Raw genomic sequence first — 15,798 nt, 5'->3', positions numbered from 1 at the left:
GCTGTGCCAATACAATCACAAATGTTTTTTCATAACCAATTATGATTTAAGTGATTGCTTAAGCAAGAGCCAAGTTTAGCATTAAGAGAATTAGCTGCTGAAAATGGGACTGAGAAGTATACACTGCTCAAAAAAGTTAAAGGAACACTTTTTAATCAGAGTATAGCATCAAGGCAATTAAACTCCTGGAATATTGATCTGGTCAGATAAGTAGCAGAGGGGGTTGTTAATTTCATTACCACCAAAGTAGCTGAAACTGATTAACAACTGGTGTACTAGATAGGCAACAATAAGATGACCTCCAAAACAGGAATGGCTTTACAGGTGGAGGCCACTGACTTTTTTTTTTCCCCCGCTACTCATCTTTACTGACTGTTTTTCACTAGTTTTGCATTTGGCTAGGATCAGTGTCACTACTGGGAGCATGAGAAGATACCTGGACCCTATAGATGCTGCACAGGCAGTCCAACTCCTCCAGGATGGCACATCGATACGTGCCATTGCCAGAAGCAGTGGCGTTGGAAGACGGGGGGCTGACCGGTGCTATAGCTCCGAGTGGGACCCCAAAAAGCCCCAGGTCTCGTATTTCTCATTCAGAATTATTAGCCCTGAGTCCCAAGGCCTGGGGTTGGCCGGGAACTGGGGTTACACAGGGCCGGACTGCTCTGGGTCCGCTTTGCAGGGCAGATTCTGGGGGTGCACGGGCTGCCTCTAAAGGGAAGGTGAGCATCGCCAGATGATACAGAGCGGGGGTCTCCCGCTGACCAGGCGTCATGAAGTCCCGCCTCCTGGACCGGCTCCCATGATGGACATCACAGTTGTCCAATGCTGGGACGTGTGAGATCCATCACAGGAGCCAGTCCAGGGGGAGGGAGTTTGTGTGACTGCGAGCTCCAGGTGAGCTGGAGTTCCCTGTTCTGTGTAAAGCAGCGGCTCTCCTCTCCCCATGGCTGCACTGGCAAGGCTGAGCTGATGGGCACTGGTGAGGCTGCATTGATGGGCACTCTGACGGACCTAACCAAGATAGGGGCTTCTGGAGAGGGCTAGGAGCAAGCCTCTTACCCACTGACTAATGACCCAGAGAGAGAGAGAGCAGATAATTCGTTAAAGATAGACCACCACTTATTGGACACTGAGAATGTGGTTTGGATTACTTCAGATGGGACAGTAATATTTTTATCCACAATATCTCCCAGGAAATGTATAAAGACTATTCCTGGTTTGTTTGATTCTGAACTATACATGTTAACCGGTTCCCGAACGGCGCACGCCAATGTACATCGGCACAATGGCACGGCTGGGCAAATGGGCGTACCTGTACGTTCCTTTAAATTTGCTGCCATGCCAAAGCGCGCACGCCCCCCGGGACCTCCGTGAGTCGGGTCGCGGGTCCCACGGACTTGATCGCCCTGTTCTGCCTAGTGACAGTGTCACTGATCTCTGCTCCCTGTGATCAGGAACAGAGATCAGTGACGTGTCACACGTAGCCACGCCCCCCCCCCCCCCCCCACAGTTAGAATCACTCCCCAGGACATACTTAACCCTTACACTGCCCCCTAGTGGTTAACCCCTTCACTGCCAGTGTCATTTACACATGAATTAGTGCATTTGTATAGCACTGACTGCTGTATAAATGACAATAGTCCCAAAAATGTGTCAAAAATGTCCGATGTGTCCGCCATAATGTAGCAGTCATAAAAATCGCTGATCGCTGGGGATATGAAATACCCGCTCTTTTCCGTGCAGCACTTCTGGGATGGACAAGATTGATTCCGATTGGCCAGCACCATCAAAAGGGAATTGATCTGGTCCATCCTGGTAGTGCAGCATGGAGAAGAGGGAGAAGAGTAGGCGTTTCAGATCCTGAGATCGCTGGACCAGCTGCAAGGTGCTGACAGCTCACCAAACCAATAGGCAAATACAGCAAGGACCAGGAGCTGTAGAAGGTGTCCAGTGTTAGTTCAACAGAAAATATGTGAAGGTAAACTAACACTTTAAGGTTATAGCCATTTTGAACATTCGGAAAGGATCCTTGGAAAGGAGAGGTAGAAATAATGTGTTATTTGCATTTACCTCTGTGGCGTTCTTTCACTCTGAAATACCATGTATTTCAGTCTGCTTCCATTCCCTGTGCAGTACTTGAACAGAAATAAGATGACGATAGATTATTTTTTTTTTTTTGGATTTGGTGATGCCTTGGCCTAGTGCTCTCTCTGCATCCAGAGGTGAGTATCCCGCTCTTCATTTAACTTCCCAGCACAAAAGGGAGAAGCATCATATGCATTTCTCACATTTTTTTGCTCCTAGCCGGTGTAATTTCCATCTACACCACAGGAAGGAGCTATATCGTGCCGGCGGCGTCCCGTGATCATTGCTGGACGTTCTGCGACGTCATGCGCGATGTGGTCATCACTTATCCAATCTATTTTGTCTAATTTTGGCCCCCCCATTTTCACCATTAATTCTCACATCATTACATCACATAATAATTTTTATTATTACATATATATACACACACAATAATTTTTGTTTCCTCTTACTCATTTGGTTGGAAGTCACTTAGTCGGGTACCCACCCAACAGCCAAAAAAACCCTCAGAATTTTTACTGTAAAAATATTAAGGCTGTTATGAAATACATCGCAGGTGCTTGCTCGCTCTCCTCCCTATCCCCTTGGGAGTCCAAAAGAGTGGTCTCTTGTAAGTTCTTTGGAGGTGGGGCCCATCCTAAGGAATGTAGAGACAGCACACCGAGGCTTCAGGATCAGCCAGATCAAATTTTAAAGCAATCTCTGGCTGCAGAACATGTTTATCTTTTTCTCCATCATCATAAATGGTAGATATACACCATCATATATATATGGTGAGATGTAATGTATAATATAAAATGATGTTCGATTATGAAAAATGTATTTTTCTTCTCCCGCATAGAACAAAAAAACCCCCTTGAAGAAGACCATAATTAGAAGGGTCAAAACGCATAGGGGTATCATGTGGATGACCACGTAGTAAAATGGCAACAACGGGTTCCATATAAATGTGTGGTTTTATCATGAATGATGGGTAATGTTATTTTCATGTTAATGCCAGAGCTCATTTTTTACAACTTTCACGAATTTGTAAATCACTTTTTGATAAAATAAAAGAATTTTAATTAAAAATTTGAATACATTCATTGTCCAATACCTTTCTATGCTTCTTAGACCCCTTTCACACTGGAGCGGTTTGCAGGCATTATTGTGCTAAAAATACCGCCTGCAAACCGCCCCAAAACAGCCTCCGCTGTTTGTTCAGTGTGAAAGCCCGAGGGCTTTCACACTGAAGCGGTGCGCTGGCAGGAGAAGAAAAAATCTCCTGCCAGCCGCATCTTTGGAGCGGTGAAGGAGCGGTGTATTCACCGCTCCTTCACCGCTCCTGCCCATTGAAATCAATGGGACAGCGCAGCTATACCGCGGCTATAGCCGCACTATACGAGTGGTTTTAACCCTTTTTCGGCCGCCAGCGGGAGGGTTAAAACCGCACCGATAGCGGCCGAATACCGCAGTAAAACAGCGATAAAAATAGCGCTGTTTTACCGCTGACGCCCCCTACCGCCCCAGTGTGAAAGCAGCCTAAAAAAACCCCCATGAGGGTATTTTCTATTTTGTATTTGTTTGTTTTTTTAATTAGCCAGTTGGCTGATTAAAAAAAAAAAAAAAAAAAAAAAAGAAGGAGGAGGATTCCCCCATTTATACATTCTATTGCATACTGACAGCGGGAAATCTCCGTTGCCAGAATACACTGGTCAGCGCTGCATGCACTGATCAAAAACACAAATGTTCCAATAGTCCTGTTAAAAAAAAAAAAAAAAGAAAAAAGCTCGACTCCTCTTGAACTGAAACAGCCATGGATGGTTTGAAATTCAGCTGGTTCCTGCTGAACCATCAGAATTTCAATCCATCTGTGGCCAGCTTTAGTCGGCCCCATAGACTACTATTGACTGCTCTCACTTACATAATGCACAAAAAATGCAAGTTTCCGAGGGCTGTATCTTGGAAAGGACAACATGGATTAACACATTACACATACCCTACAGCAGAGCCTCAATCTCATGATCAACTTTGGTATCTTGATAAAATTATTAATGCTATCAAAACTGAATACTAGTGTATACAGTATTGGCTAAAAGAACCACCCAATTTTTCAGCCTTATATACTTCATCATAGAAATTAAATCTATTCCAAGTCACAAATTTAGCACAACTTAGAACGCATTGCAAGAGCAGGGTGGAGACGTCAAGACATTGACCTTTCTTATTCATGCAGAAATGACTATGCATCATAACAAAGTTTCTCTCTGTGCAGATTTCCAGGTCTCCCTGCCGCACTGCATTAACTAGATTAACATTTGGATGATTTAATATTTCTCAATGATTTGGCCTCCAGCCAGACTGTAAATAGATATTCTGCAGATAAAGAAAGATTTAAATGGCTGCGACTCCCCATTCATCAGCACTAAGTGGATGGCTCCGAGGACGTTCTTATTCAGATTGTGCGCCTTTCATACAGTTCTAGTGCCTTGGCAGAGGATTTGTGTGTACAATGAAAACAAGGACAAGGACAAGAACAAGAACACAGCTTGTACTGCCAAGGTTACCAATAGGTATATGAGAGGGAGGCAAGGACGAGCAGAAAAGAATGGAAGCAAAGCCATCATTTCAAATGTGCAATGTGAGGAATCAGTCTGCTTGCCACAGGCGCTACAAGAGAAGGAATGTAACAAACATATTGAAAAGGAGGGGGTTAAAGATACAATCCTGTTTACTATGTTAGGTACAGTGTGTTAGTTGTAAGAGTGTATGTGTTGTTTCTACTAGTGACCGCCCCCTGCGTTGAATGGCTCACCTGGAGTCTGTTCAATAATATTATTTTCTCAAAAAAAAAAAATCAATCAATAAAAATACAATTAAAAATATTATAAAATCCTGTGGCAAATGTGTCTTTGGAACAGAAGATACCACATACTAACCAGCTCAAACTAAACTCATCCCTTTTTTTAGTGTCATTCCTACCCCCCTCTCCGCACCCAGCCCCCCCAGGCCCACTGGGTCGAAAGGCCAAAAAAAAAAAAAAAAATTCTAGTGTGGTCCAAGCTTTACACACTTTGGGGGTTATTTACGAAAAGGCAAATCCACTTTGCACTACAAGTGCAAAGTGCACTTGAAATTGCACTGAAAGTGCACTTGGAAGTGCAGTCGCTGTAAACCTGAGGGGTAGATCTGAAATGAGGGGAAGCTCTGCTGATTTTATCATCCAGTCATGTACAAGCTAAAATGCTGTTTTTTTCCCCATTTTCCTTGCATGTCCCCCTCACATCTATAGTGACTGCACTTCCAAGTGCACTTTGTACTTGTAGTGCAAAGTGGATTTGCCTTTCGTAAATAACCCCCATAGTGTTGTGGGAATCCATTGACGGTAGGGTTGCACTGATACTAATTTTTTACCGGCAAATAACAGTACCAATACTTAGTCAAGTACTCGCTGATACAAAGTACTGATACCTTTGCGGTGCAATTTGAGTCCACAGAAAATGAATGGGCACAAACTGCACTGCAAACAATCGCATACGATTTGAACAGGAATGCGGTGCAATTCCTGTCTGAATCACATGCCGTTTCCCCCACCGCTCCTGTGTGAACCCAGTATAGAAAGACAGGGAAGTGCCATCTAAGCCCAGGTTCACACTGCTACGGGATTGAAATTGTGCGAGTTCAGCTGAACTCGCACAATTTCATTCCCACATGTCAGTCCGACAATTTCAGACGTCTGTGCAATTTCCTGCACAGATGTCTATTAAAAATTGGACCTGAAAATCACCAAAAGTAGTGCAAAAACTACTTTTGGGAATCGGTGCGGCATTGCACCGATTCGGACGGTTCTAATTGCGGGCAATAGCCGTCGATTTGACTTGTCAAATCGTATGGCAAAATCGCAACAATGTGAACCAGGGCTAAGTGCAGCAATGGGCAAACAGTTTATTAAAAAATGTTATAACAACTCACATGTTAAAAGTGCATATCTGTAATATGTCAAATCCAAATCTGCACGTATCCCGCGGGACCCACAGATGATGGAAGACCACAGCCGCTTGTGGTGCTGGAGGAAGTGTATAGGAATGTATAGGCGGTGGCCTTTAAGCGCCCATAGACAACAAACGACAGTCTTCTTACTTAGATATTTTTCAGCAGGTTAAAAGATCCAATGTTTAAGAGCAACCTGCTAATACTACTGTCAGAGGTTTATCTAGAAGAATAGAAACTAGACAGGTTAGACAACCTTGTTTATTTGTTTCTCTCCTATCAAGTTGAAACTATGTGCAGTATGTGCACCCAGCCTAAGGCCTGTTCTGATCAGGATGAGATCCATGAACAAATTCCCTGCTGAATCGGAGCCGATTAGTGTTGATGTGTCTTTTGAGACATACGCACCCTTTCAGTGTTTTTCCTGCTGAAGCTTAAGGCAGCCCATAAATTCATCAATTTGTTTTTTCAAGCAGCAGGTTTAATGAAAAAAAAACTGACTTGATTTCCCCATCCACACCCTCGATGTAGATAGGGGAATCCTCCCCACTGAGATATTGTATTTTGATGGCAGGGAGATTTACCCACCATCAGAATACATTGATCATCAGCATTGCCAGAAGCATTGATTGAGTGGGGAAGATGCAACCTCTATGCCCATACATGGATCGAAATTCGCCCAGTCCCTGCTGAACCGGCTGAATTTAGATCCATGTATGGCTGGCTGTAGTAGTAGCCGCCACTTCAGTTGCCCTTGCTGTCTTCCACATCTTTTGTCAGGAGACTGCCCTGCTGTATAGTGAACATGGTGAGTCGCACTCTCTGCATGGACACCATTCAGAAATTACCTTGTATTTTTCTCAATGGAAACAAGGTGTTCTATGATTGGAGGAGTGGAAATTGTGATGTTACCACCCCACCTTTCTACCCCATCCAATCAGAGAACCTTGTAACAATTGATAATAATTACAAGGCAATCTCTGAATAATGCTTGTGCCATGTGAACGACCCTTTACATTCAGTATGCAGTAAGGCAGTCACTTGGCACGAGACCTGGAAGACAGCAAGGATCACTATAGTAGCAGCTCCTACTACAGTAATTTTCTGCTTCCTCAGAGTTCAGCCAGATATAGAATATGAACTATGGAATATATATATATATATATATATATATATATATATATATACACACACACACACACACACACACACACACACACATATATACATACATACATACACATGATCCTTGAACAAACTGGAATACAGATTTGCCAAAAATGGCTTCTACTGTTTGGTAATGACAAGAATCTTTTTTCTTACCTCTGTCAACAGCCATGGATGGTCTTGCACCAGCCGGTCCCAGTCGGTGTCATAGGTCACTTGGGCATACTTGAAGCGGTTTTGAATGGCAGCTGTAGTACAGATGTACTTATACAGGAATTCTTTCCCAGTCTGCTCTGAAATGGCTTTAGCTGACATGGTGCTGCCAGATTATGTGGAAGGATATCTGGACACAGAAGAAAGAAAACCCAAGTGAGTAATAAAAAAAATGAAATCATGAAAAAACACAGGAGATATAGTTTAGCTTTACAATTTAAATACTCCATTAGCCAAGCTTTTCTTAATTAAAGTAACAATCATTTAAAAGGTGCTGGTATTTATAACTTAGATGTGCCAACGAAAAATGCCTGAAGCAGCCTTCAAGCCATACCACTACACCTGAAGGGGTTTGTTCAGATGACCAGCCCATCATAGAGATACAATCTTTGTGATGTAGGAGCGCTGAACATAATGGAGACGAAGGAAGGAAGGAATGGAGGAAGGAAGGAAAGGAAGGGAGGAAAGGAAGGAAGGAAAGGAAGGAAAGGAAGGAAGGAACACTACCAGAAGTGTCAGAACTTTACCCGATCAGAACAGCCCTGGACCTGGGTGTAATGGCAGGGCTCAGAGGCTGCTGCAAGTATTTATACCTAGCAGCAGTTGTTTTGTACTGACAGATTTACTTTAATACTCTCTTTACCAATAGTGAGAGAAACATGGAGGCTACCAATGTTGACCTCTCCTTAAAATGCTAGATGCCTAGCTGTACTCTTTCTTCAAAAATTCAAGACACTGACACATACCAAGTATGTATGTAGATAAGGACTTCTGATATTAATCCAAATTACCCGATTAATATACTAGGTCCAGGTCATTACCTCGTTTCTGCAATGAAAGGAAGATTGTCCTCTGTTAAACATGAACAGAGAAAAGAGCAATCAGTTTCCAGCACACTGCAGCCAATCGGAGAACAAATGATTCTCCTCCCCACTTTTGACTGAGGCCCTTTCCATTAATTTTAATGCAGAGCCAGTGCAGCACACCAGAATGGTGACGCACAGCACTTCGTGTCAGGTGACTAGTTCGATCAAAATAATCAAACGCTCAAGTCATCAGCCTCAAACTGAACATATTACACTGATCAGCCATAACTTTATGACCTCCCACCTAATATTGTGTAGCTCCCCCTTTTGCCACCAAAACTGCCCTGGCCCCTTGAGGCATGGATGCCACTAGACTTCTAAAGGTATGCTGTGGTATCTGGCACCAAGCAAATCGGTAGCAGATCCTTTAATTCTGTAAATTGTGAGGTAAGGCCTTCATGAATGGGACTTTTTTTTTCCAGTACATCCCACAGATGCTAGATTGGATTGAGATCTGGAGAATTTGGAGACCAAGTCAATACCTTGTACTGGTTGTGGTGTTCCACAAACTACTTAAGTGTGTCAGAGCACATAATCCTACTGAAAGAGGCCATTGTCATCAGGGAATACCGCTTCCATAAAAGGGTGTACTTGGCCAGCAACAATGTGTTAGGTACATTGTATGCGTCAAGAAATATCCACATGAATAGCAGGACCCAAGCTTTCCCAGCAGAACATTGCCCAAAGCAACACACTGCCTCCTCCACCTTGCCTTCTTATCCTGGTGCCATCTCTTCCCCAGGTATGTGACACACACACACACACACACACACACACACACGGCAGGTTTTCTTAAAATCTGACTTGTAGCCAGTTTTATTTTTAAAAGGTGTAATGAAAATCAAATAAACAAAACAGAAAATAAATCCTGGCCATGCAGGCACTAACTAAACAGTTCGGCTCGGTTCACACATCGGCGGCACGACTTGCAGGTCGCCTCAGCGAGGCGACCTGCAAACGACTGCCGGGGCGACTTGCGAGACGACTTCTGCATAGAAGTCTATGCAAGTCGCCCCAAGTCGCCCCCAAAGTAATACAGGAACCTTTTTCTAAGTCGGAGCGACTTGCGTCGCTCCGATTAGAACGGTTCCATAGCACAGAACGGGAGGCGACTTGTCAGGCGACTAGGTCGCCTGACAAGTCGCCCCAGTGTGAACCGAGCCTTCAGGATCCTAACTCAGGTGAAGGGCTTCTCCCAGTCACCCACAAAACAAAGATCATGCAAACCTTTTCCTGTCTCTCACAAAGCAGACATCACAGCATTAGCTCTCTCAGGTTTTTGCCTTCCTGAGTCCTAATTCTTTGCTCCAGTTCTGCTTAGCTGCAAAATCTGGTCCTGAACCAAACCTGCCAAGGTGGCTGGTAAAACCCGGACCGGATTCCATCTTAGTTCACTGTGAATGAACGCATGCAAGGTGAAACTGGTTAATTGGGCCCAATTTGGACATTTTCACTTAGGGGTGTACTCACATTTGTTGCCAGCGGTTTAAACATTAATGGCTGTGTGTTGAGTTATCTTGAGGGCACAGCAAATTTACACTGTTATACAAGCTGTACACTCACTACTTTACATTGTAGCAAAGTGTCATTTCTTCAGTGTGTGTGTATATATATATTTTATTAGCAGGGTGCCCTGTGCCACTGGGTTATATGGTGGTTTAGCAAGCACACTAATGGCACACAGAGCTCAGAGCTCCACCCTCCTGAGGTCACTGTGTGAAGGGAGGTGTGGGAGGTGCTGTTGTGCACCATGGTGTCCAGGTCAGGACAGAGCAAGGCCTGAGACTGAGAGGGAGTCCATGAGAGACTGAAAAGCTAGGAAGCTGTTTAAAAAAAGAAAAATAAAAAAAACACCAACACGCAAAGCTGAAGTGCAGCATCTGTGCATAAACACTGAGATGTGTTTCATGGTCAGGCGGACCAAAAAGGTACTAATGATCAGGAAGACTCTGAAGAGGTACTTGAAGCAGTAAAGCTGCCATAAGAGAGCCAGGAGGCCGAATGCTATGTTTTTGCAGTGATGGGGAGAACCTCCTGTGCAGGAAGACATACCTGTGTGAAGTTTTGACATTCATTTAAATAAAAGTGGGCAGGGAAGCCCTGAAAACTATATCTGGGGGTGGAGTAAACTCACTGTTTTGGCACTACCATGGAGCTAAGGAGCCCTGATGCGTCACAATTTTTTATTAGCTGCACGATTCTGGCTAAATTGAGAATGGCAATTTTTTTTGCTTAGAAGATAGATCACGATTCCCTCACAATTCTCACGGCATAACATCATCTTTCACTTTTACTGTTTTGTTTTTTTTATTCACTGAAGTGTACTTTTCCCAAAAAATTGCGTTTGAAAGACCACTGTGCAAATTAACTGTAAGAAACAAGTGCCAAAAAAAGGTTTAGACTTTAAGTGGTTAAACTTCCTGCATATTCACACAGAAGTTTCATCCCTTTGATCTAAGTCAGAAGAGTTACAATGTTGTTAAAAGCTTGGCAGAGTAAGGGTCCTTTCACATGGGGCGGATCAGTGATGATCTGCCCCGTGAACATCCGCTTGCTCAGCGGGGATCGCTCCGCCGATCCCCGCTGAGCAGGAAGATGACAGGTCTGTCTCTGCACACTGTGCAGCGATGGACCTGTCAGAGCGCCGCTCTCCGCTATGGGGGATCGGGTGATGACGGACCGTAGAGTCTGACGTCACCCGATCCGATCACGGATGGAAAAAGTAGGTTTTTCCTCCGTTACACTTTTTCGGATCGGAGCGGGTCAGATGTCAGCGGACATGTCACCGCTGACATCCGAAGCTCCATAGAGTGTCCGTTCAGGTCCACCTAAAAAAATGACAGGCGGACCTGAACAGACAGTCCGTGTGAAAGAGGCCTAAGCAGAGAACTCTATACTTGTAACATGAAAGAATTGAGACACTCCACAACATAGATCGTCAGAGGGGGTGAATCGAGATCGTAATCTTTTAACGATTAATTGTGCAGCTCTATAATATATATATACATACATATACACACACACACACACACATACACACACACACACACACACACAATCCTTGAACAAACTGCATGAGATGTATTGCTTTTGGCAGTTATGAACACAGCTCTAATTCACTTTTTCTTCTTTGTAATTTGGGAAAGGGGGTAGTATGAAGAATAGTGGATGAGATCTCATCTCTATTATGTAACTGTAATGTTTCTATGCCACAGACCATTTTTTAAAAGCAAGACATCTGCCTAATGCATGAAAGAATACGGCATGTCTAAGGCGTGCAATAACTTCCTAACAAGCAGAACAGCCAGGGGCCGAAATAAGAAATTAAAGTGGCTGTAAAGGCAGGTTTTTTTTTTATCTATACATTAAGATAAAAAAACAAAAAAAAAAACAAACAACCTTCTGTGTGCAGCAGCTCAGCTCTCCCTCAGCCACCCTAATACTTACCTGAGCACCATCTAGATCCATGTTGCACGAGAGACTGGGCAGTCCGGACTCTCCCTCCTCACTGGCAGAGACAGCAGCGAAGCACCATTGGCTCTCGCTGCTGTCAAAGTCCGTGAGCCAATGAGAGAAAGGGGGCATATCTGAATGGACACACAGAGCAGTGGCTTGACTGCCCCTATAGCAAGCTGCTTGCTGTGCGAGCACACAACAGGAGGGAGGGGCCAGGAGTGCTGGGCGAAGGACCCGAAAAGAGGAAGATCTGGGCTGCTCAATGCAAAACCACTGAACAGAGCAAGAATAAACATATTTGTTATTTTTAAAAAGGAGAAAAAAAAAAAAAAAAAAAATGAGACTTTAGTATTTACTTTAGAAGCAAAGAAAAATAGAGGTGTTAATTTAGTACTCCTCAATTCTATAACCCAAATTGGGGCCAGGACTAACACTGAAGCACTTTCAGTAAACCTATAAAAACCTACATTAGGGGCCCGATCTAAAGTAGAAGTTCACACTAACACTAATATCTCTAAATCTACAGGCATTCACAATCTACCGTGTTTCCCCGAAAATAAGACTGGGTCTTAGATTAATAATTTTGTCAACAAAAGACACAGTAGAGCTTATTTTCAAGGTAGGTCTTATGTACAGGCGGTCGGTCCCCTAGTTACAAACATCCGACTTACAAAAAGAGGGAGACAACAGGAAGCGAGAGGAAATCCACCCCTAGGAAAGGAAATTCTCTCCTGCAATGCCCCGTACACACGATCGGACATTCCGACAACAAAATCCATAGATTTTTTCTGACGGATGTTGTCTTGCATACACACAGTCACACAAATCTTGTCGGAAATTCCGAACGTCAAGAACGCGGTGACGAACAACACTTACGACGAGCCGAGAAAAATGAAGTTCAATAGCCAGTGCGGCTCTTCTGCTTGATTCTGAGCATGCGTGGAACTTTGTGCGTCGGAATTGTATACACACAATTGGAATATACGCAAACGGATTTTGTTGTCGGAAAATTTGAGAACCAGATCTCAAATTTTGTGCGACGGAAATTCCGATGGAAACCGTCCGATGAAGCCTACACACGGTCAGAATTTCAGACAAGCTCCGATCGCACATTTTACGCCGGAAAGTTCGACCATGTGTACGCGGCATAAGAGTTTTTATGGGGAAAAGGTACCTCCACTGATGCTTTATCACCAAGGCTTGTTTCCACAACAACCCAAAATTTTCAAAAGCCAATTGTCATCGGGACAGAAAGTGAGGTGAAACACAGACAGCAAAACAAACGTTACAGGGATGTTAACCCTTCCTGTATGCTATCCATAAAGCTTAAAAATATTTTTTTATGGCTAGAGCTACGCTTAGACCCCTTTCACACCGAGGGCGTTTTGCAGGCGCTATAGCGCTAAAAATAGCGCCTGCAATCCGCCCTCAAACAGCTGCAACATTGTCTCCAGTGTGAAAGCCCGAGGGCTTTCACACCGGAGCGCTGCGCTGGCAGGACGTCAGGAAAAGTCCTGCCAGCAGCTTCTTTGGAGCGGTGTGTTTACCGCTGCTCCACCGCTGCTCCCCATTGAAATCAATAAGGCAGCGCTGGGATACCACTGGCAAAATGCCGCTATTGCGGGCGGTTTTAACCCTTTCTCGCCCGCTAGCGGGGGGTAAAAGCACCCCGCTAGCGGCTGAAATGCGCCGCTAATCCGACGGTAAAACGCCGCTAAAAATAGCTGCATTTTACTGCCGACGCTATGGGCGGCCCGGTGTGAAAGGGCTCTTAAAAAATGTACCTGTTCTGACCTACAAACAGATTCAACTTAAGGACAAACCTACAGATCCTGTCTTGTTTGTAACCCGGGGACCGCCTGTAATGTGTATTTGCTAGTTCCTGTGCCCTGGTCTGCTCTTCCCCTCTCCCTCCCTGCCTGTCAGCTCAGGAGTCATTAGCATTTAGCATTATGAATTTAGGAATCCCCAGTGTGAACCGAGTTAAAGTGGCTGTAAAATCCTAGAATCCACTCTATTACAGTATTAAATAAGATACAATGTGTGTGTTTTGTAATATTATTGTGCCAAATACCTTTGTTACAGCGCCCATGGGTGCTTACGTGACCTGCCAGAGCTCTCTTCCCCACTCCGAGCATTGCAGAGGGAGGGGCCAAGAGAAAAGAAGAAGAGCAGCGGGAGGTCAGGTGAGCGCCGAGCAGCGCTGTAATGAAGGTATTTGACACAATAATATTACAGAAACACACACATTGTACATTATAGATTATATACATTATAGGGTTTTACAACCACTAGGGATTATTTTCGGGGTAGGCCTTTTATTGCAGCCATTCTGGAAAATCACAGTAGGTTTTATTTTCAGGGTAGGTCTTATTTTTGGGGAAACACAGTAAGACTAACCTATCTAGCCCTGTAAAGAAGAAATCCCTATACATACATTTTCTGAAATCGCTCCAGTCAGGTCCCATGCGGAGCTGTCATCGGCGGGTTCGCTGTGGAGGTGGGTGCAGAAGAGGCAGCAACAACGGAAGCCCCATACATAGCAAGTCTATGGGTGATGTCATAATTGTCGGCCGTCTTCTGCACAGACCTCTCGTCGCTGAAGACTGGACTGGAGCGGCTTCAAAAATGTTATGTATAGCGATTTCTTCTTTGCAGGGCTAGGCTAGATAGGTTAGTCTTAAATTGCGGATACCTGTAGGATTTACAGATTTTAGCTTTAGGGTGAACTTCTACTTTAAAATGTGCCACATCATGAAGTAAAGCATTAAGGCCAAGGCAATGTGAAAAGACCTGAGCAGCCACCATGTTCTTTTGTATGTGGGCCGTCGGGTGGCAGTAAAAACACAGATCAAGTGCCTGTTTTGCTGCTTCTTGTGAACTAAGCCGAACAGTATATTTTTCCTTATTTCAATATGGCTTGAAAGGCGACAAATTCATCTCATTACCGACTCGGCAGTGTCTTCCTCTGCTCTCTTACAATACTTTGACATTTTCCGACTTCCTTGAAGCCATCCCCGATAATGAAACACCCTACCACCGAGTCATATTGGCCCACGAGAGGCCTAGAAGGTACACCACCTACTCACTCCTCAGTCATATTAAAAATCCTCTGAGAGTGCAAATATAAAACACGTTGGCAGGTCTTAACCTCTTCCCGCCGACCGTACGCATATGTGCGTACTCGGCTTTCGGGGGTTATACCGGGATGATGCCCGCAGCTGCAGGCATCATCCCGGTACCGTTGTGTCGAGTGGGCGATCGGCTACCTGTATATAACAACCGATGCGGCTAAAAGCCGCTCGGCTGTTATACCGGACATCCCCCCCCCCCCTCCCGCTGCTCTTACCAGGCCTCCCGTGCGATCGGGAGGCCCGGTATCCAATCGGCTGCCTCCGGCGGCTGTGGGCGGGCTGGAACGAAGCTGTGGGCGGCTTCGTTCCAGCCTTCTCAATGTAAACGCGGAAGCGACGTCATGACGTCACTTCCCGTTTACTCGGCTGCCAATGGGACCGAATTAAAAAAAAAATACACAGTATTCAGAATCGCCGTTTTCGGCGTTCTGAATACTTTGCAGTGCAAAGGAGGGATCGGGGGTCTTGTAGACCCCCGATCCCTCCATAAAGAGTACCTGTCACCACCTATTACTGTCACAAGGGATGTTTACATTCCTTGTGACAGCAATAAAAGTAAAAAAAAATATTTTTTTTTAACACACAATTTCTAAGTCTAAAAATAAATAAAATAAATTAAAAAAAAAAAAAAATTTTTTTAAAGCGCCCCGTACCCGCGAGCTCGCGCAGCGAAGAAAAACGCATACGGAAGTCGCGCCCGCATATGTAAACGGTGTTCAAATCACACATGTGAGGTATCGCCGCGATCGTCAGAGCGAGAGCAATAATTCTAGCCCTAGACCTCCTCTGTAACTCTAACCTGGTAACCGTAAAAAAAATTTTAAGCGTCGCCTATGGAAATTCATAGCTACCATAGTTTGTCGCCATTTCACGAGTGCGTGCAATTATAAAGAGTGACATGTTTG

At 44.4% G+C, this 15,798-nt stretch overlaps 1 protein-coding gene across 2 annotated transcripts in view; it reads right to left on the bottom strand.

The window, feature by feature from the left end:
- Positions 1-15,798, bottom strand: part of ACLY (ATP citrate lyase) — a 149,591-nt gene that overhangs the window by 97,406 nt on the left and 36,387 nt on the right. For both annotated transcript variants that reach the window (XM_073606120.1, XM_073606121.1), the window contains exon 2: positions 7,381-7,567. In XM_073606120.1, the coding sequence (XP_073462221.1) occupies positions 7,381-7,539 (159 nt within the window). In that variant the 5' untranslated portion in view covers positions 7,540-7,567. The remainder of the gene's footprint in view (positions 1-7,380; positions 7,568-15,798) is intronic.

This window comes from Aquarana catesbeiana, linkage group LG12 (genome assembly GCF_042186555.1).
Source record: "Aquarana catesbeiana isolate 2022-GZ linkage group LG12, ASM4218655v1, whole genome shotgun sequence".
Lineage (NCBI taxonomy): Eukaryota > Metazoa > Chordata > Amphibia > Anura > Ranidae > Aquarana > Aquarana catesbeiana.
The sequence above is the reverse complement of the archived record's forward strand: the minus strand, read 5'-3'. Positions and strand labels throughout refer to the sequence as shown.